The 22,231-nt window shown below is 41.4% G+C and overlaps 1 protein-coding gene across 1 annotated transcript; it reads left to right on the top strand.

The window, feature by feature from the left end:
- The first annotated feature begins 1,551 nt into the window (after nucleotides 1–1,551).
- LOC111645930 (hexokinase-1) lies at nucleotides 1,552–21,817 on the top strand. The gene is made up of 21 exons (XM_023395276.2): nucleotides 1,552–1,924; nucleotides 8,804–8,966; nucleotides 12,237–12,385; nucleotides 12,480–12,599; nucleotides 12,881–12,976; nucleotides 13,159–13,258; nucleotides 13,394–13,577; nucleotides 14,161–14,316; nucleotides 14,473–14,560; nucleotides 14,872–15,017; nucleotides 15,263–15,455; nucleotides 15,567–15,678; nucleotides 15,850–15,998; nucleotides 16,425–16,544; nucleotides 16,783–16,878; nucleotides 16,967–17,066; nucleotides 17,150–17,333; nucleotides 17,471–17,626; nucleotides 17,940–18,027; nucleotides 18,513–18,658; nucleotides 19,775–21,817. The coding sequence occupies exons 1-21, from the start codon at nucleotides 1,862–1,864 to the stop codon at nucleotides 19,920–19,922; spliced, it is 2,757 nt and encodes a 918-aa protein (XP_023251044.1). The 5' UTR covers nucleotides 1,552–1,861; the 3' UTR covers nucleotides 19,923–21,817.
- Nucleotides 21,818–22,231: the final 414 nt, after the last annotated feature.

The raw sequence follows: 22,231 nt of genomic DNA on the forward strand, positions 1-22,231 counted from the left end.
ACTGTTGATAAGTGACCAAATGTAGATGACATGGCATCTTCTTTCATTTTTGCCCAGCTGTTTTTTTTTTTGTGTGTAAGCTGCTGTTGCTCCCTGCACAAATGAAAGCAACAAGTCCGGCAGGTTGGCCCCAGGCATCCTAGTAAAGGAGGAACTCATGTGTTTGGATGTGATAATATTTTCTACTGTGTACTGGAAGCACTGGAAGCTGTGACATATCTAGGTTTAGTCTGTACTGGTTCAGTTGGAGACAAAAAATCATTTTGATCTTAAATAATCTTTATTAAAGAAAGCCAAATCAAATTAACACCACTTTGAAGTTTTCATTTGAGTATTGCTACTCCTAATTTTTGCTTAAACCTTTCCAACATGAATTTAGAAGTCAGTCACCTACAAAGCTTCATCCGTAGACAGCGTGTTGGAGGATACTTCCACAGAGCTTGGGCTGAGCCAGGTTCCTCACTTTGCCACACTGCTGCCTTTTAGATAAAGTATTAAGGTGGCATTTACTCCACATTTAGTTCCACATTAAGTAGGGTTACAGTTCCTCTGTGTCTGTTGTTCTCCAGAGAGTCCAGACAACAGACAGCTGTTGTTGTGATGATGATGTCACGCCTGTCTGAAAGGACAGTGGAGCCAGAGAAAGCGGCTGTCTGATGGGCTGACTCTCAGGATGGTTGAGCGAGTGACTTAGTGGCTTTCGTCCTACTTAAATTATGGAAGTGCAGGTGGAGTGAACATTAAGAGTGGCAGGGGTATGCTCTTCTGTTGGACTATTCAGCATCTTAAGGAAGGCAAATATACAGAAGTCAAACCATCTGCACACGCATTTGTAATTCATAGTTTACTGTCTAAGCTTTCAGTCAACTCATCCGCACAGAACAGGTAGTGTCACAGAGGGAGGTGTGGGAGAAGGAGCTTGTTTAACCTAAACTCTGCCACACTCTGCCCCCCAGGCAACACATCCACTGATGCTCCCTGGCCCCACACCGTCAGGTTCCCAAACTTTACCAAAGCTGTCCTTACACCCCTCAAAATTCCCCCCCTTCAGGCGCAGAGAAGCAAATGGCTGTGGATTTCCCTCCTCCTCCTCCTCTCAGCCTCCAGAGCCAGCTCACAACTGACTGAAGAGCTTTATAGTACTTTGAGTGAAATCATGACTGTGTGACTAATTTTCTCACTGACACAGGCTGAATGGAATCTAACTTTATAACTTCCTCGGAACAGTAAAACCCAATGTACCTCAATGTACTTCCCTCTTCCTTTATATGTCTCCTCCCTCCCTCCCTCCCTCCCCCTCCGTGCATTTCCTCCTCCCTAATTAGGCAGCCCCCCTCTTCTTCCTCCATCACTGCGTTGGCCTCAAAGGCATCAGCAGACCAGCCAATGGTAGGAAAGAGGATGTGGCACTCACCCCCGCCCAGAACACTCACACACTAACCAATGAGCTCACATGAAGTGGGCAGGGCTCATGTTCTAGCCCTCCCTGCACCTCTCTCTGTCTCTCCTCCTCTCTGCCTCCTGCAGCTAAACTTGCTGTCTCACTCATGCTTCCTGGCTTCACTCACATGCACAGAGAAGGAAGAGCTGTAGAGTCTTAGCCGCACATGGAGCAGCTCTGTCTATTTTAAACCACACCGGATTGGACTCAGGGATATTTTTATATCTCTTGTAGCGTGTGACAGATTGTATGTACAAAGCAGAGCCAGAGCAGAGTTTCTCTATCTTTTTTTACCTTTTTATTTTCGGATTTTTATCCATCTGACTGTAGGTGAACGTGTGTGTGACAGAGAGAGAGACAGAGAGTGTGTGTGTGTTCGAGTGAGCCTGCATGTGTGTGTGAGAGACAAAGAGGACCAGGATGATTGCGGCCCAGCTACTAGCCTATTACTTCACTGAACTCAAGGATGACCAGGTTAAAAAGGTGAGTGCCCTCTGTTTCTTCCGCCTCTGTCTTAGATGTTGTTTTTGTGTGTGTGTGTGTGGGGGAGAGAAAGAGAGAGACTGAAGTGGAGAAAAAGCTAAAGTTAAGAGGAGAGGAAAGCATGTGTTGCAGAGGTCATTGAGTTTATTCATACTGTCGGCATCAAAACTTTGCTTTGAAAGTTTTCTGTACATGTTAAGAAATGTCGACATATCTTTCTATCTTTCAGGAAGTGAATAAAACATTTGTCAGAGAGCAGTGTAAGAAATCACTCAGATTCGTTCTTAGTAGTAATAGATCATAGATTTGAATCAAACTGGTTCAGTGAAACGTGACAAACTGCACAGGAGAGTGTTTGTGTAGTAAGATGTGTAAGGAGACGCGACACACGAGTGTGTGACTGGTCGCATGATGTAAGTTTTGAGAGGTGTGGCAAAGAGGAGAGGAGGAAGTCAGAGGAAAGGATGATAAGACAGAGGAGCCGAAGGATGAGAAGGTGAAGGAACTTGACATGAAGGAGCAAAGTCATTTTAGGGGTCACTGACTTTCTTTTCTGATCTTGTTAAAATGATACATTATAGTGCCGTCCATAGTTTTCTTCCTTGGAGATCAGTGGGGTAGAAAGAGACAAATCTCCCTTTTCACCATTTCTACACTTCCACAATATCCATATGAAGCAAGAACTGATAAGAATACAGCAAGTTTTAAAGCATGATTAAATTTGAAAAAGTTCAGCTTGAGTGAGGAGAAGAAAGACATGAGGTGAGCACCATGAATGTGCCTTTCATAACTGCTCAGCTGAGCGGCCCCCACTGCAAGACTCCTGGGATAACACTGACAGAGTGTGTGAGCTGAGCTTGTCCAGTCACTCAGACTTCAACAGTTGCCAGTAATACTGATTGATTGTCAGTTAGTTGTATTCTGTAATCAAATGTAGTCCCGTAACATAAAACTGAGTCGGAGGAGGTTAAAATACTTCCAGACCCACTTCTGTCATGGTATTTGCCTTTGGGAATGAGATCATCACATTTTGCCTGAATTTGAAAATATTCCATGGCCATTTCTCAACATGTGCTTTTTAATTCACATATTGCGCAAGGTCCCTTTTAAGGTCTCCTGCTGATGATGTCACACGTGCTTACCAACTACAGCTCTGCATTAAACCAAATGCTGGTCTTCTTCCTGTATAAATGGAAAAGGTTGTCACACTTCCTTCCTCCATTTTCCTCTCCTGTCCTTCGCTGCTCTCTCAGTCGAGTGAAATTGTGCACTATTTATTCGCATGAGACGAACACAAAGCTGTCATTCCCAGGTGTGCCTGCTGCTCCAACGCCAAATTACAGTCTGTTAAGATAAAATACATTTATCAGCAGCAAGGATCTGATGTAATACAACACATCTCCTTCCTTCTTTACTCCTGCTCTCTTCCTCTCCCTGCCTCCCTAAAATAGGCCAGCTTTGAACCATGTGACCATAGGTGACAGGAGGAGAAGGCTTACACACAAATACACCCACACGCTTGCACACAGTGCCAGGTGTGTAGCTATTGTGTAGCTTTTCAAAGAGCAGAGATGGTCTAGGCCTTGACAACAGCTCAGGATTTAAGCAGCCACAATTGAAAGTGGACAGATAATTTCACCACTGCTGTTTTCACACAGACTGGGTTGTATCTGCAGTTGTCAAAGAGACTCAATCAGCTCAGTGTGTCTTCACTCAATCCACTGCACTGTCCTTGACTGTACTCCCTGACACACTGTCAGCTGTTAGCAGGCATCCAAAGCAGTGTTTTAATGTGTGTGTGCAGATAAGGTAGAAAAAGGTTTGGTGCAGGAGAGGGCAGTGTAGAGGACAGTATTTTTCCACATGGCGAGGCTATGCGTGCACAACATCGCGCACACGTACATACACAACAGAGTCAGGTTTCAGTGGTTCCCTGAATCACCTCACGGTGACAAGGAGAACAGGGCATTGTTTAGAGGAATGCAAACAGAAAGGAGATGCAGAAGGAGCGAGACGGGGGGAAGAAAAAGGGAGGGCAGGAGAGGCGGAGAGTGTGATCGCTTCCTGAAACTTAAACCAAGGTCCAGGCAGTCTCAGAGAAAGTTGTGTGTCAGAGGTGTGTTTAAGGGCAAACATGGCCTTTACAGACTCATGCGTGCAGACTACAGAGGCTTCATGTCGACTCACGGGGGGGGGGGTGTCACTGCTCAACATTAGGGGAAAAAACTAGACACTCCTTTTTTGGTCAGAAAATCTAAACGATAAACTGAGAAAGTGAAGTTAATTGTGATGAAGATGCCAATGAATCATATTCATTGAGCACAGTAATTTCTTCATTCATGTGAGGTATAAAGCCCACAGCAGAGATGTTTATCTGAGCTGTGTGAGATCAGGTGATGTCCTGCTAAAATAAAGTGCTTAGACATGGTTTCCAGCTGCAGAGTGCTGAGTCATAGTACACTGGTGCTAATTTCTTTCCTGCAGCATGAACTGAATTCAGCCTGTGGTTCAACAGATTTCTCTTAGTTTAATGTGGAGACAGCGTGGACAATGCTTTTAATCCTCTCTTTTGCAACAAGGACCTGGCAGGTCAGCTAGGAACACATTGTTATTTACGTAGGGTGGCTAAGAATGCATTCTCATTCAATTAGCTGATCAGGAACACATTCTTATTTTAACCAGGCCATTTGAATAAGAATCCAAATTAGTTGAGTGCACATATACTGCATATAAACCCGAAAGTTCACTGAGAACATTCAATAACACTCATGAAGTCATGAAGTAAACGACTATTTATGAATGGTTATGCAATTCTGTATTTGGCAGTACAGTTTCCATCACTGGTAAAGGTTAATAAGGACCTAGAAGTCGAAGAGGCAGCAGCAGTTTGTAGCAGCAGCTGGCATGAGCAGAATGCATTGGCAGTAGATCGCCATGTTGAAGCGCCAAACATGAATGGATCTGTTTACATCAGCTGACATCACAAGATCTACACTAAACCCGTACAGGCTTAATTTCTTAATTCACAGGAGCAATAACAATTCTGTTTCAAGAAAGTGTTTTTCGACCACACTTTAGTACAAAGTAAACTCTAGATCAGCAAGACTTAAGTCACATTTTATGGCAAACATGTTAACAAACACTTGGCTAACTTATGTCCTGTTGACATCCATGTTATGTCCAAGGTTTGGACTGGACTGGATTGGATGCATTCACGTCATTGGACTACTGAAGTTGGCATTGATAAAAATGCAATTTACTCTTTCAGTGTGAATTAATTTAGGGTGTTATTACCTTGATTGAAAGTCTCCAGTTGACATGAGGCCTCATTGTTTGTCAGCTTCTCAGACATTTCTGTTAATTAATGCAGTCAGAGGAGCTGGATAGACACAACCACAAGGACCACTACAAACTGCACAGCGCTGCAGACTGAGTATTGATTGTCAATAGAATTACCAGTGTGAGCAACCATTACAGGGATTAATTTGTTCCAGTGTAAGTATCACAATTATCAATAAATGGAACTTTAACAAGGTGTCATTTAAAGTGCAAATGTGTCAGTACGGGACCAAAGTTTTTTCACAGTGGATTTTTACTTCATATTCCTCTATAAAATGAAATTATTTTCACATTTACATTCTGTATGGGATGTTGCTGTTAAAACCTGCTGACATTTGTGGTGCAGTAGCTCTTTCTCAAATCTGCTTTCACTTCCTCACATTCAATACATGACCTGGGACAACCAGACCAAATGCAAAAATACATGCAACAACCTCTTAATAACAGATGTTTTTAAGCTGTTTTAGTTTCTTAATATAGGGGTAAATACACATTGTCACATCAGGACAAATCAGCAGGATGTTAGTGTAGTTGACTTTTAAATGTTCTGCTTTGAATAGTTCCATCTCTGTGGTATTGTTGTTTTGTCATATGCTGACAAGACAAAAACAGAGTGATTTGGTAATGCTGCTTGTACATCACACATGCATATTTGTTTATTATATACCAACTGTAGTGACATTTGGTTTCCATGTGCATTGTGTCCATGCATGTTTTTGTAAATGTTTCTGTGGTTGTGACAGATAGAGAGTGTAGTATTTGTGTGTAGTCAGAGAAAGAGAGTGGGGGTTTGTTTACTGTGTAATTGAAATAACAGATGCTGAGGGCCTGCAGAAGCATCATGAGAGGAGGGCGTTGTCAGGCACCAACATGTCACTGCTGTTAAAATGTCTCTTCAAAACACAGCACAGACCTCAGTGTAAAACACAACTCAGGGTGGGATGTGGGCCGGTTTATAGAGCCGTCCAGAAGATTCACGGTGCGTATGTATTTTGCTGAGCTTATGAAGTTGAGAGGTTACATTTTCTCAGCTGTGGGCTCCTGTCTGACAGGAGCATGTGCTAATGAGCTTTCATCCCAGAGACTCCACATTTAGACAGAATATAAGGAATGTAACACCTACAGAGTCGTTAAAGTTGGACAATGCTGTTCCCATGTAAGTGACTCTCCTGCCATGTTGGCTCACAATCTGGTTGTATTATTCAAATTACCTGTGAATGCCCATCTATTGTATGATAAAAGTGAGACAGAACACTTACAGTAGCTAAAATCTCACATGTCATCACAACCGATTCTGTAGTCATATTCCATTTCACCCTGTACGCTCTCTTTGATTGTCTGTCTGGTAAGAAAATCAAACTATAGTTTTATGTACATTAAGGTAAATATCTGCTGATTGTAGCCTGTATGTCAAAAACACTGGATTTGCCCACACATATGTTTTATACTATAAAGTCCACTTCTGTGGCCAGCAGACACATTCCTTCCTGTAAGTCGTCTCACACCCAAAACTGGCATTGTACTGGAGCAGTTACCAAAGACCAGAGCTATACAGGAAATACAGTTAATGCGTGACTCGTAACACAGGAAGTTGCACAATTTCTATCTGATATCTGGTACAATGAGTAACACTAGTAAATTATCACATGGGGCCACAATAAACGTCACAGTATATACAGGAATAGTTAGTATTTGAATACTGAATCATGTGAGCATGTGTGTGAACTACTCTGACCCTGTGAGTGTAATGTATTTCATATACACATACAGTGGCAAGAAAAATTATACAAACTCTCTGGAATCACCTGGTTTTCTGCATTAATTGGTCATAAGATGCATTAAGTCATAAGATGTGATCTGATCTTCATCAAAGTCACAAATATTAATATCACACAAACGATTAAAATGTCTTGTGTCTTCATTGAACACAGCCACTAAACATTCACAGTGCTGGTGGAAAAGCAAGTGAACCTTTGGATTTAATGACTGGGTGAAACTCCTCTAGTAGCTGCTGATCAGACCGCCACAATGTTCAGGAGGATTTGGGGCCATTCTGCCAACAGAGCTGCTTCAGCTCAGTCATATTCTTCAGCTGTCTGGTGTGAGTGGCTCTCTTCAGGTCACTCCACAGCATCTCTACTAGATCACTCCAAAATGTGGATTGTCTTTGAAGTAATTCTGTAGTACATTTACTTTGATGTTTGGGGTCATTGTCCTGCTGCATCACCCAACATCTACTGAGCTTCATCAGGTGGGCAGCCACCCTGACATTATCCTGTAAGAGACCCTGATAAACTTTGTGATGATGTTGAGCTGTCACAGGTCCAGAGGCAGCTAAAGCCCCAAATCATGATGCTCCCTCCACTGTACTTCACCTTTGGGATGATGTTTTCATGTTTGTATGCAGTGGCCTTTTTAGACCCTACATTGTGCTTCATGTTCTTCCCAAACAATTCAACCACAGTTTTTTCAGTCCATTACACATTTCCCTAATAGTGTTGTGGAGAGTCAAGCTGCTCTTTGGCAAACCTCAGGCACAGGAATGTTTTTTTTGGCAAGCTGTAACTTCCTCCATGCTGGACTGATGAGTATCTAAACTACACTTACTTTCTCTCGCCCCTGTATATACTGTACATCTCAAAGATTCTGGGAGTCATCGTTATGAAACAGACTGATGATAATCCAGTTATCATTCCTACTGACAACTGGAAGAGTTAATCCTGCTTAGCTTCGCCATCTTTTTTACAGAGCAGGACGTAATGAATGTGACATTTAACCAGAGTTATGTGTGACTGATATTCTGCTCTTGGTTTGCCACACTGTCAGATCATAAAGCAGGTCTTTGCTTCATCAAACTGTGTGATGCAACAGTAGATTTCACCAGTATTGTTTAACATCCTGTTCCCTGGAAGGCCACAGCCTTCAGCTCAGGCTTTGTGTTTTGTATCTGCAGCTCTTTCCACACTGGGAAGTTTCGAGGGGCAAATAAATTGATCAATACATATGATTTCCAGACCTGTGCTCTATCTCTGGATTTGGTTTTCCTGACATGAATAGATTGTAACTTTTCACCCTGTCTTTCCTGGTCTTGCTCTGTGTTACATGGATGATGCTTTTTTATTATACACTGACTGTACATTATGACAGCTGTGTAATGGGTGCATTCATAGACTTTAGTTCACAAACTCTGCAATAAAGAAATATAAAAGTATTTATTATGTTATATGGCTGTGATTCATATCTGGGCGAAGCAGGCTGGGATCAATGAAGTTGTATTTCAGTCAATCAGGAAGTGGATTATCTTCATGGATGACTGAAACATTAATGGATGGGGAGTTGGTCATGTTCACTGCATCATTATGCTTATGGAAAATGTCATTAGCAAATCCAGTAAATCTCTGTTACTTTAGTTATAAACTAAAAGTGAATTAGGGGAAGTGTAACAGGAAGGTGATGCGTATACTGTATTTCTGGATGATTAATGGTCAAGATTAAGAAGACTGATGCTTTGTTTTCTTTTGTTTTAATGTTTCATTTCAGATCGATAAGTACCTGTACTCCATGCGTTTCTCTGATGAGACGTTACTGGACATCATGCAGCGCTTTCGGAGGGAGCTGTCCAAAGGACTGGGTCGGGACACTAACCCCACTGCTGCTCTAAAGATGCTGCCAACGTTTGTGCGATCAATCCCAGATGGCTCAGGTGAGTATCTCTAACCCTCATTGTGACCATTGTTGGCTTTTCTGAACCTCACGAGTCAAGCACTTTCTGTGATGAAATCAATATCAAAACCAGTTTGACTCTTTTATCACTGAATGAATGAGTGTCCACGAAGGTCAGCTGCTGAACATTGTTGTTCCTGCTAAAGAATAAAACCAGTGTTTGTGAACATGGAGCCCTGCAACCTAGGTCAAATTTGGAGAATCCTATAAAGAGAAAAGGATCTACTAAAATAGCAAAATCATATTTTTTATCTCCTCTTTGCTTAGCCTGTCATGGCATGTAGTCTAACTCTACTTCATCCAAATATTAAAGGTATTGATACAAAATAGACAGGAAGGACTATTTTGTAAGAGAAGCTAACTAAAATGCATTTTTACCAATACAATTCACGTCTGTAGAGTTACAGTGATGCCGTCACCAGGACAGTGTGTTGTAATGGAGAGATGGATAGAAAAGGTCTGACATTCATGAAGTGTGTCCAGGTGACTTGATCCACCTGCATGTGGGAGGAAACAAGTTGTAACCACAGTAAAACGTAAGCCTTATGGAGACAGCTCTGGTGCTGTGATGTAAGCCCAGGTTCTTTTAGCTGAGAGTCAACAGTGCTAACCACTACAGTGTTTGCAGTCAGATTAGATTAGTAGCAGAACCACTTGCGACAGTTGCTGATGACGAAAATTGAACGTGTTTATCTGGTTGGAGAACAATACAATCCTGAGACCTGATGCTGATGGGTAATTGTGTTACACAGAGAAGTTTTCCTCTTGTAAGAAATGGATGACAAAACTCCTTTTGCGTACCTTAATCTAACATGAATTTGAGATCGAAACTGTTTCCTCTTGCTACACGTGCTCCTCCCTCTCTCTCTGTCATTACATCACTGTCTGCTGCATGCTGTCTAATCCTAATTTACTGCAGTACTTCTGCCCTGGTAATTCACGTGAATGTGAGTCAGAATCATGTACGTGATGTACTTGGGGAAGAGTGTGTCTGTCCACACACACACACACACACACACACACACACACACACACACACACACACACACTGCAAAGATTAGAACTAATCTTCCCACCGTTGTTAGTGAAGACAGTGATAGTGAAAGTCCTAAAGTTACATGCATGCACACAGAATTATGAGAACAATGTGTTTTTAAATATATACCTGGCTTCACACAGCTAAATGTTGCTGTTGTTCAAAGGCTAGCAGCCTCCTCTGAATGGATGAAGTATTACTAATACTTTTTTCTATGATGCTGCACACATTTATGGATAAATGCTTGTTTTGTGTTAGTTTAGTTTTTTTGAACCACAGTAGCAGTGTTTGGCAGAGATTTGAAGGGATGGGATTATTATTCCGTCTGGTTAGAGAGAGCAAGAATTAGCCTGTGTGTTGTGAAGACATTTAATGGTTCGCCATCTTCTTCCTGTCAGCCACTACACTCTGTTTAATTAATCTAGTATATTGTCAAATGTGCACAAATGACACTGAACAGCCATGAAAAAATAACAGTTTACAGATTTACTCCATGGCTTGCTTAAAGACTTGAATATAAAATAAGTAATTTATGTTTTTCATTATTTTAAAACTATGATTGCAATCTGCTATGGTGTCTTGTTTCCTAGTTTGAAAACTGGTTTCTGCTCTTCTCTTCTGCATTTACATTCCTTCCTGACAAATTATCAGTTGCTCTCCCCCATCTGAGCTACGCTGACCTGACCTTGCATTCTGATCTGCACAAAAAGTTGCAGCACAAGACTGCAATAATGTGAAATTACACTGCTGGGTAAAATTTTCTAATATAATTTTAAAATCTTTTCTCAGAAACAACATAATGTGGCAAGAATGTTTAAATCATTGTCTTCAGTCTTCATTGCTAGTATTTTCTGAAAGCAGTTAAAGTTGGACTACTTCCAAATAATGAGCTTTTTACTCTAAACTCGTGTTTGCAGCAGCACCAAGAACTTTCTGACAAGTCGCAGCACGTCTTGTTTGTACTTTCTGAATGTGTGCTTGAGGTGAGGGGCTACAGTTTGATTTGTTTGTACTGAAACACTTAGGAATAATAGTTGGAAGGAAACAGGAATAACAAGAAGGGAGCAGACCGTAACTGTGATGAGTTAGGTGGGACTGCCTGGTTTATCACCTCTTATCAATGGTCAGTACGCTCTCTGAGTCCTTTTACTAATCACTCATGATAAACAGTGAAATACTATTGCAGTTAATCTAAAGAGGAAGCTAAACTGACATCACTGCTTATTCCCAAGTGACAACTAATAATTGTATACCAGATTCTTATGGGATTTCTTCTTGATCTCATGTTACAGACGCCATCAACACCTATTTTTAGGGGTGAGGATGGGGGTTAAGATCAAGCTCAATAGTTTTCTTTCTCCAACCTCATTTTAAAAACTACATTTTTAACACACTAGTTTAATTTCCTGGAGATGATATTTACTGAGCAAAATAGCTGCTCACAGTAATAATAATCTCACAGCTCAACAGTAGGCCTATCAGTTTGAATGAAAGGAAACCAGGTTTACTGCTTTTCCCAGCTGGATAATAACAGTTTACATATCATTATTTACCCATGAAGCATCATCTCTGATAAGCTCTTGACCAGGTGGTATGGCTATCATAACTCTTTTGTTGGTGTTGGGCAATCGTTAACCAATGAATAAACCGGAAGTTGATCTTGCAGCAAGACTGAATAGAGAGTCAAGCAAACCTACAGTATATACACCAGCATACACACATAAGTATGCATATAAAAACATAGTGTTAGACTGCAAACTTTATTTTCTATGTATTTATTTACTTATTTATTGTTATATGAGTTGATGGATGTCAGTTTTTGCCCAAAGACACGACATAGCTTTGGATAAAAGCTATCTGCAACATTGCTTCTTCCTCATGTTGCTTATAGGCTTCACATCATGTGACATTCATTCACTGTAGAGTAATAGTGAGAGGTGTGTTTGTTTGCTTAGCTAACAGAAGAAAGTTGTACTGATATTGCATGTCTTCCTGTTGGGTAAAGATCTAGTCCAGAGCTGTCTTTATTAGCTGTACATTCTTCAGTAATGTCAGCAACACTTTAATTATGAAGAAAACCAAAGGACTAATGCTGAAACCTAGCCCTCTTACAGGGGGATATATCTGCTACAAATGAAAAGATCAGTGTATAAGTATATAACCATGTACCTAACAGCAGAATGATTATTCTCCCTCCTCTTTCTGTCTCAACAGAGAAAGGAGACTTCATTGCGTTGGATCTGGGAGGCAGTAACTTCAGGATTCTCCATGTCAGAGTGAGCCATGAGAAGAAACAGACTGTTCAGATGGAGAGTCAAATCTACGACACGCCAGAGGACATAATTCACGGGGGTGGAACGAGGGTAAGTTTATACTGAAATACACAAACGCACACACATAGAGTCTCTCTTCAGCTCAACCTGAGACAACCTCTCCCTCTTTCCACCTGTGTTCCAGCTGTTCGACCATGTGGCAGAGTGTCTCGGGGACTTCATGGAAAAACACAACATCAAAGACAAGAAACTCCCAGTTGGTTTTACCTTCTCCTTCCCCTGCCAGCAGACCAAACTAGATGAGGTAAAACAAAAATCAGACTGAGCAACCAGAACCTCTCTTGCTTATACAGTTTGCTGTATAGTTGACATCCTTGTGACACATGACGCTTTATTATCTTTCATCCAAATATCTGAATATTACCATACAGGCCATTTAAATTACACGTTGCCACGCCTGTGATGGAGGCCTGATCCATAGTAATGCATGTGCCAAGCTCTGCCCGGCAAAAACCAAGTCTCTATTAAGCATTAAATCCTTCTGTTTCTCATTTTCCCTCCGGCTGTGTTTCTGTCTGTCTCCAGGGCTATCTGATAACATGGACAAAGCGTTTCAAGGCTGGTGGAGTGGAGGGGATGGATGTTGTCAAGCTGCTCAACAAAGCTATTAAGAAACGAGGAGTGAGTCTTATCCGTTCTCATTTGTGCTCATTTGATCCTGCACTTCACTACTGTAGTCGAAGGTTATCAACAGGTTTATCCTAATGAATTTGGTTTAATTCAGACTGGGATGCAGAATGGCACAGATGACAGGAGATTTTTTCCTTATGCATGTGTGTGTGTGTGTGTGTTCATTATTTCAGGACTATGAAGCTGACATCATGGCTGTGGTAAATGATACAGTTGGAACGATGATGACCTGTGGTTTCGATGATCAACGCTGTGAAGTCGGCATCATCATCGGTATGTGTATTTAGATACTCATGGGTGTTTGCCACTGTTGCACCTTAAATGAAATTTAAGAATCCTCAAGATTAATCAAACAAATAGAAGAGAAATGAGATAAAGCTGTAAGGATATGTATTTCTGTGCGTTCAGGTACCGGCACCAATGCGTGCTACATGGAGGAGCTGCGTCACATTGATCTGGTGGAGGGAGACGAGGGCAGGATGTGTGTGAACACTGAGTGGGGAGCCTTTGGAGACGACGGCAGGCTGGAAGACATCAGGACAGAGTTTGACAGAGAGATAGACCGAGGCTCTCTCAACCCCGGCAAACAGCTGTATGTTAAAGAAAAGCTGTCACAGCCTTATTCATCCCAGAGAGAATCTAAATGAGTTCGTTTTTAAGCTGCAGGAAACACAGACTCATCTGATGATTATGTGTCAGTTACTCAGCCTGCTGATGTCTTTTAGGTAGAAACAATTAAGATAAGATTATTTGGAAAATGTTTATTCATTTATACTAAAACAAAAAAATCTAGTAGTTACTAAAAACCTTAAGGATAACTGATGTACCTCCAACCCTGCGCGGTTGATGATGCTGTGCTTTAAGATCTAAGCAGGTTGCCACAGAAGTCTTGCACTGTGTTACTATGACTAGCAGAGAAAGAGGCAGTGCTCTTTGTTCGCCCTCTGCCCTTGTTTTTTCAACATGAGAGAGGCAGAGTCAGTAAAAATTTGAGATGACTATAGCCCCACCATGAGGCGAGTGGCGTCTGAATTAGCACATTTAAAGCTTCCTCAAAATTAAGTAAATAGTTGCATCTTTAACTATTGTAGAAGAGTCATGTGTTTGGAAAAAGTACGGTATCAAGATGTTCTGGGCGTCTGTTTTACACACTTGTTTCTTTCACTGTGCCGTAGATTTGAGAAGATGGTCAGTGGTATGTACATGGGGGAGCTGGTGCGTCTCATTCTGGTGAAAATGGCCAGAGAGGGCCTGCTGTTTGAGGGAAGGATCACCCCTGAGCTGCTCACTAAAGGAAAGTTTGAGACCAAGCACGTCTCAGCCATAGAGAAGTAAGTCAAACTACAGGGTTACAAACTGTAGATTCAACTGCACTTTCATAATCAAGCAGTTACAAAACTAAATCATTTTAAATTCAATCATATTATTTTAGTTATATAGTCAGTTATATTGTCTCTTCCCTATCTCTGTGTCACTCTCCTGTTTAGGAGTAAGGAAGGACTGACCAAAGCCAGAGAGATTTTAACCAGACTCGGTGTGGAGCCCTCGACTGATGACTGCATCGCTGTGCAGCATGTATGTACTGATGCTGAAATACCGCTTGAATCATGTGAATCTTCTTGCCACAGAAGTCACTTAAAATACAGAAACAATACATGGTCAAAGTATTTCCAATTCAAACGAATTGTTTAAAGCATTTCTATTTAGATGCATAAAACTGGCATCCATAAACATGAACTGCCATAAATTGTTTATAACATATCTGACGTTGTGCTGTAAAAACCACTTGCATAAAATGAGGTGCTTTGTTTATCTTGTTCTACAGTTCATTAAGTTTGGATGTGCTGCTTGATGGCTTTCTCCCCTCACCTCTGCTTTTCCCTCAGGTTTGCACCATTGTGTCTTTCCGCTCTGCCAACCTGATAGCTGCCACCCTGGCTGCCATCCTAATGAGGCTAAAGGAGAACAAAGGTGTTTCACGACTCCGAACCACTGTAGGCATCGATGGCTCTCTCTACAAGATGCACCCACAGTGAGTGACAGTAATATATAAACATTATATATCAGCACTGGTTTCTTTTGTTTTTATCCCTTTTGGTATCATGCATCTCATTATTGCTCCTCACTTTCCCACTACAATCTTTGACAGCTGCTGTCAGAGGCTCAGTTGGTTATAAACCATGTTGTGTGTTATCAGTTTACACACGAACTGAAGAAGAGGAAATTTGCTATTCAAACTGTTAAAATTTCAGCACTTCAACTCTTCACCTATTTCAGGTATGCCCGTCGTCTTCATAAGACAGTCCGTCGTTTGGTCCCGGACTCTGATGTTCGATTCCTCCTATCGGAGAGCGGCAGTGGAAAAGGCGCTGCCATGGTAACAGCTGTGGCCTATAGACTCGCTGACCAATCACGACAAATCGCAGAAACACTGTCCGAATTCCGCCTGACAACAGAACAGCTGCTGGAGGTGAGGACAGAGAGACACTGTAGTGTGTGTGTGTGTGTGTGTGTGTGTGTGCATGCATGCATCTTTAACTGTGTCTCACTTCATGAATTCAAATATTTTTTCTTTCTTTAGGTAAAGAAGCGAATGAGGGCAGAGATTCAAAATGGCCTTTCGAAGAGCACTCAGGACTGTGCTACTGTCAAAATGCTGCCAACCTTTGTACGAAGCACTCCAGATGGCACAGGTGACACACACACACTCGTGCACATACATACATTCATATTCACACTGTCAACTTGTGACTGGATATGTTTGTCTGTTGTCAAGAAAAAGTTCTCTGTGTGTGTGTGTGTGTGTGCGTGTGTTTGGTTACTGTTTATTGATCCATCCGTTTCTCTGTCTCTTTTTCTGCCAGAGAATGGAGATTTCCTGGCCTTGGATTTAGGAGGAACCAACTTCAGAGTTCTGCTGGTCAAGATTCGTTCTGGCAAGAGGAGAACAGTGGAGATGCACAACAAGATCTACGCCATTCCTCTAGAAGTGATGCAGGGCACAGGAGAGGAGGTGAGGTCCATCAGTCAATCTGTGTTAAACTGACAAAATGAATACAGAAAGAGCACCAGAGAGAGAAAGAAACAAGGATGAGTTAAAAGCTTTGAACTTAACCTCCTGTTACCTCGGTGGTACTGTAAAGATTAGGGTAGTTAAGTAAGAGGTTAAGTAGAAGCAGGAAAGGTTGATAGGTTAGAGGCCGACAGATATAAAGAGAGGTTGATTGGTTAAGACTAGCATTGAGTTGACAGCCTTTTAAAACATTGATTCGAACTTGTGCACTGGCTTAGGCTAATCCTGTCTGTCACCTTTTGGCTTTTTCACCCCTCTGCTACCGCTTCTCTGCCTGTCTCTGTCTTATTGTCATATGTCACACATATGTTTTGCCTAATTAGACCTTTTGTATCACACATTGTCGTATCTTCCCTCTCCTTCCAGTTGTTTGATCACATTGTGCAGTGCATCAGTGACTTCCTGGATTACATGGGGATGAAGAACGCTCGTCTTCCCCTCGGCTTCACCTTCTCATTCCCCTGCCGACAGACCAGCCTGGATGCTGTGAGTGTGGTCCCCTTCCTTCCTCTCTGATATACTCTGATGTGTCTTACTTACTCTTACTGGGCAAAATGTGAACTTTCAAGCAGCATTTCTGTCGTTAGCTCAACAACAGTGTGTCTCATGAGCCCAAAGACAGACAGACATCATATGCAAGATATGACAATCTTCAATTCTGTGTGTGTGTGTGTGTGTGTGTGTGTGTGTGTGTGTGTGTGTGTGTGTGTGTGTCTGTCTGCAGGGCATCCTGGTGACATGGACAAAAGGCTTCAAGGCGACAGACTGTGAAGGAGAAGATGTGGTGGGACTGCTGAGGGAGGCCATTAAGAGGAGAGAGGTAGGAGAAGCAGCATCATTCAGTCAAACATGACACTGCAAAAATGTGATATAGTGATGTAACATTACCTCATGTGTTTCCTCTTTAGGAATTTGACCTGGATGTAGTGGCCGTAGTCAACGATACAGTGGGAACCATGATGACTTGTGCCTACGAAGAACCCACCTGTGAGATTGGACTGATCGCTGGTTAGTTTACCTGATAATGACTCTTTTTGATACATGTTCAGTTTCCTGTCCTCTATCCATCTAATGCGTCTGTCTGATTCCAGGCACTGGCAGTAATGCATGTTACATGGAGGAGATGAGGAACATTGAGATGATCGAGGGAGATGAGGGACGGATGTGTGTCAACATGGAGTGGGGGGCTTTCGGAGACAACGGATGCCTTGACGACATCAGGACAGAGTACGACCGTGCTGTGGATGACTTCTCGCTCAATCCAGGCAAACAAAGGTGGAAATCGCCCTCACAAACACACACACACACACACACACACACACACATATTCTTATAAATGACCTACAGTATCTGTGGTTGTGTGTGTATATGTCTATTTATGTGTATGCTTTGTGCTTGCATGGGTTTTACAGATATGAGAAAATGTGCAGCGGCATGTACCTTGGTGAAATTGTGCGAAACATCCTCATAGACATGACCAGGAGAGGATTCCTGTTCAGAGGGCAGATTTCTGAGACACTGAAGACTAGAGGCATCTTTGAAACAAAGTTCCTCTCACAGATAGAGAGGTAAAAAATGGGCACTATGTTTTGTTTTTCTTTGTTTGTGTGGAGTGAAAATGCATTACTCGAGGAGGTGAAAAGTACTTTTGTCGCTTATGTATTATCATTATCTCCTGTGAAAGTGGCAGCATCACTGCCTGTAGACTGCACTGTGTAGAACGGCATCTGCATTAAATTATCATTATTTATTTCACTGTCAGGCCTTTGATGTTCTTATCCTTTTAAAGTTGCATTTGCAGTTTTGGTTGAGTTTATTTCCCTTCTGATGTTGACTCTTTTCTCTGTGTGTATGTGTGTGTGTGTGTGTGTGTGTTTTCAGTGACAGATTGGCTTTGCTGCAGGTCAGATCCATCCTGCAACACTTAGGACTGGACAGCAGCTGTGATGATAGTATCATAGTCAAAGAGGTAAGAAACAATAAGAAACCATTATATTATTAAAATAAGTTTTTCAAATTTGTACCAAATCAAAACATTAGCATGCAAGCATGTCTCGTAGCGTGTTTCGTAGCTAATCCAGTCTCGTGCTCAACCCTTGAAAATACAACAAGAGCAGTAATCAACACAAACTCTTGACCCTTTTTGCACCACACTTGGTGTTTGGAGAGAATATAGGATTTATTGCAAGGCTGTTGTACTAGACTGCATCAGTTTCGTACCTAATAAAATGGCAGCTGAGTGTAAATACTGGACAGAGAACATTGTGAAAAAGTCTGAGCCCCATAATACATTGTTATCAGGCTTGTCTTGTGAAAGAGCCAGGTGTATGAGACAATACGAGAGTCAACACAGAGCAGACTCTCAGCATTCTCAGCATTTGTGGAGTTCTGACTTGGCAAACTGTGTCATTTACATTTAACTGCTGCAGTAATGATAACGTTTTTCACCTTTAGGTATGTGAAGCAGTGTCACGTCGTGCAGCTCAGATTTGTGGGGCAGGAATGGCGGCTGTGGTCGATAAGATCAGAGAGAACCGTGGACTGGACCATCTCAACATCACTGTGGGGGTGGATGGGACACTCTACAAACTACATCCACAGTGAGTTTAATACTTCAATAACTGATCATACAAAATTATTCACCGTCTATTAAAGTGCATAAGAAATCAAGGTGAGATGTAACCTATGATGACCAGGCCTTTCAGTCATGCCCTGAACTGACTCGTCTAAAGGACTAGTACACACACATTCACCTTATTTACATGACAACAGTATTTGGTTACTTTCGTCCCTGGGGTGGAAATTACTATGCAGAAGACGAGCACATACAAACAAAGGCAGGTTATACCTGTTGATTAGAGCTGCAGGCTATTATAACTGAAATTTGTCATGGCAGTTTTCTTTCTTAGTCATCTCACGATAACTATTTTACAAAGTACTCAACATTTTTTAACCAGCTTTATAGTAGGTGCACAAAGAAAACCACAATGTCTTGTACTGATCAACTGACTACATACACTGGTCTGATCCACTGAACTGGTGTACAGCTAATGTAATGACATCATATCATAAAAAAACTAATGACCATGTGATCACTGAGCCAGTTCATGGCATGCAGAGTACAAGTCGTTAGATTACATTCATTTAACAGACATGTCTCATGCTTTATTGCATTCAGGTCATGTTGAATCATGCTTTAGGCATGTCGTGATCAAATATAAGATGTGTTGCCAGTTGCACAGTACAAGAGGGATACCTGAGTTTAAATGGATTCTCTCACTTAACCTCCTGTCTTCAATGTCAGTATCTGCTCAAAAGCTCCATTAGTGAAACATTATTGTTAAAGTGCCTAACCCCTTTCAATTTGCAGCCAGAGTTTTAGTTTCTCCTGAATTTGCCACTGTTTATGCAAAGCTCACTTTACCAGCAGAGGCAGTCCCTTGTTCAGATGGAAGAGCTCTAGCTGTTTGGCACCTGCATATACAAACTGTTGTTCAACTTGTTAAACATGTAACAGGCGAGTTTGCAGGCCTCCCACCTGCAGGCTGATTCAGTCCAGCTGTAGCAAACCAGGATCTCACTCACTCACTGAGGTGTTAGTGTTGTACCCTGCTTCATCTCAAACTTACATTTAGACTGCCTCTGTTTTTCTAATTCAGTACAGTATTTTTCACTTCACTGTATAACATTATGTCAAATCTTTTGTCTCTGTATAGTTTCTCTGGGATCATGCACCAAACAGTCAATGAACTGGCTCCTCAGTGTAATGTCAACTTCTTGCTGTCAGAGGATGGCAGTGGGAAAGGAGCTGCACTCATCACAGCCGTGGGCTGCCGGCTAAGACAAGAGCTGAACAATAAATAGTAAATGTCTCTTCTGTCTCACTGTTATCTCCCCACTTTTCTGGGTTCTCTCTCTACTCTTGTCTTTCACTATTTGCTCACCCATTGTCTCCTTTTCCTCCTAAATCAAACCAGTCCAGTCAATGCATCACGCTCCAGTAGCTGCTTTAGTCTGTCTGCGTGACAGAAAAAGAAGGAGATAGCTTTCTCTGCTGTGTGTAGTAGCAGAGAGTAAGGCACTATCTTGTAGTTAGATTTTTTGATTAACCATTGTAACAATAGCCAAATCCTTAAGGTCTTTGCATTTTTTTGATTTCCGAGGTTAAACTCATCATAGAGATAAAACATGCACACTCAACTCCTGAGAAAATGTGCAGAGCAGAAAAAAACAAAGACTTCACACAGTGCTCCTATGTCGCCATTTGGAGGATTCCTCTGATAACTGAAGTCTGTTGCAATACAACGAGCACAGCAGCTGCAGGGCCATTTCAACAGAAAATTGCAGTATTAAAAACTTGATCCTTGCAACATGTTCAGTAGAGGCAGGGACATAAAGAAACACACTGGTTCAGTCCAAAGTCACCAAAGTGTGTCTGCTGTAGGCTACTCATTTATTTTAAAAGGGAATGAGGTGATATATATATATAAATGTGTAATGAGATGAATGGGAATATTTTTGTTTTAAGTTTTTAATATCTTACCCAGATATAATACAATATGTTATACATACATTGTTGCTATTTATTTTATTTTTATATTGGGAGATGTTGAAAAATTTTGGCATTGCAATAATAATGCACACAGAGGAAGCCATCGTCCAAAATGCCCTCACATGGTACCTGTGCTGTGTCACGTGCTCGCTGAATGTGCACATTTGTTCTAATTTAAGACGGCAATCTTATTCTTCTCTAATGTACTCTACTGTAAAATATGTCCAAAGAGCACTTGTATTTTACTAAGTAGAAATCCTGTTGGTACTGATCACAGCTGCTGATCATTTGTTGTCGTCTTAAGAAGTGCTGACTTCCCTCATCACCACAGTGAAGCTTACCAGTCACCTAGCAACAGCCATGAAACAGTAATGAGGTGCTAACATAGATGCCAGAAGAACAACAATGGCCAAACTGTGTATAAGAGGAATGTAACAGTAGCTGAAACTTTAAGGGGAATTTAAACTTTTTGGAAATAAAGCTCCTTCCTACTTTCCACACTCCCTGTTCTCCATGTGCTTCTAACGGCTCAGAAAGGTGTTTAAGTGAACTACTGTATGGCTCCAGTCAAGTAGCACAATTCTTACAAATTCAATATTTATTTTTCTCTTTATTAAAAACAAATAATCATATTAATGACTGCTACTTATGATACTCATTGAAGGATTTATATTTACAAAAGTTTATTTGGTCACTCGGTTTTCTGAGAAATTTTTATTTAGGCTGGCCTTTTTTAATCTCACATAAATATATTCTCGACTATAAGAAGACAAATGTTTTTAATATATGATATATGCATTCTTACACTTGGTATCCAGGACAGGCTATCATAATCCAATGGCAGTTGTAATGCAAGGATGGACCCTTGAGATGTTACTAAAGATTTTACTGCCATCATAGTGAACCACTGTTGAAATTCTGGCTTGTGGGGACAAGTTCACACCAGTCCAACCTGAAGCCAATACTGAGAACAAATTACAGCCATGAAAGTGCAAGCTAGTTGAATTTCCATTCCCGCCTACTGCCAAGATAAAGAAGGCCAGCCGCTCCAGCAGGTCTTCAGCTACCCTGCCCTCAGAAGTCCGTCTAAAAGCCGTCCCCATCACACAAAAACCTTAATCTCTTTGCCTCTGTTCACGAAACCCAGACTGTATCTGTCCAACACTGTCAATCAACCAGGCACTAAATAAAACCAAACCTGTGTCAATCTGATGTTGTAGTTCTTTACACCAGAGATTTTGTACTTGTGTATGTATAGATTTAGGTTGGTGATGGTGTCTCTGTTTTATACAAACATAAGCTCAAACCCCAATGTGTGTTACCATTAGTCCCAAGTGTTGTTGAGCAGTGCACTAACTCTGCACCAGCTGCACACCTGTTAACAGTAGTTCCAGCAGTCATACATGAAGAAAAACCTCAATGGGTGGGTATTTACTGCACTGCAATTGTGTTACTGTTCACATTTATTAAGCATATTACCTAATTTTAACAAATACAGATGTTTCACACCGTCACTGTGTGTATTTTAAAAGTGAAAAAGTTGTTACAACGAATCAAAGGTTTTGACTACATTCTGAAATGTTTACGCTGACAGGCGACATTACTTACAGCATCATGACTT

Source organism: Seriola lalandi, unplaced genomic scaffold, assembly GCF_002814215.2.
Source record: "Seriola lalandi dorsalis isolate HSWRI2012SDOR001 ecotype SW California unplaced genomic scaffold, Sedor1 jcf7180002054959, whole genome shotgun sequence".
NCBI lineage: Eukaryota > Metazoa > Chordata > Actinopteri > Carangiformes > Carangidae > Seriola > Seriola lalandi.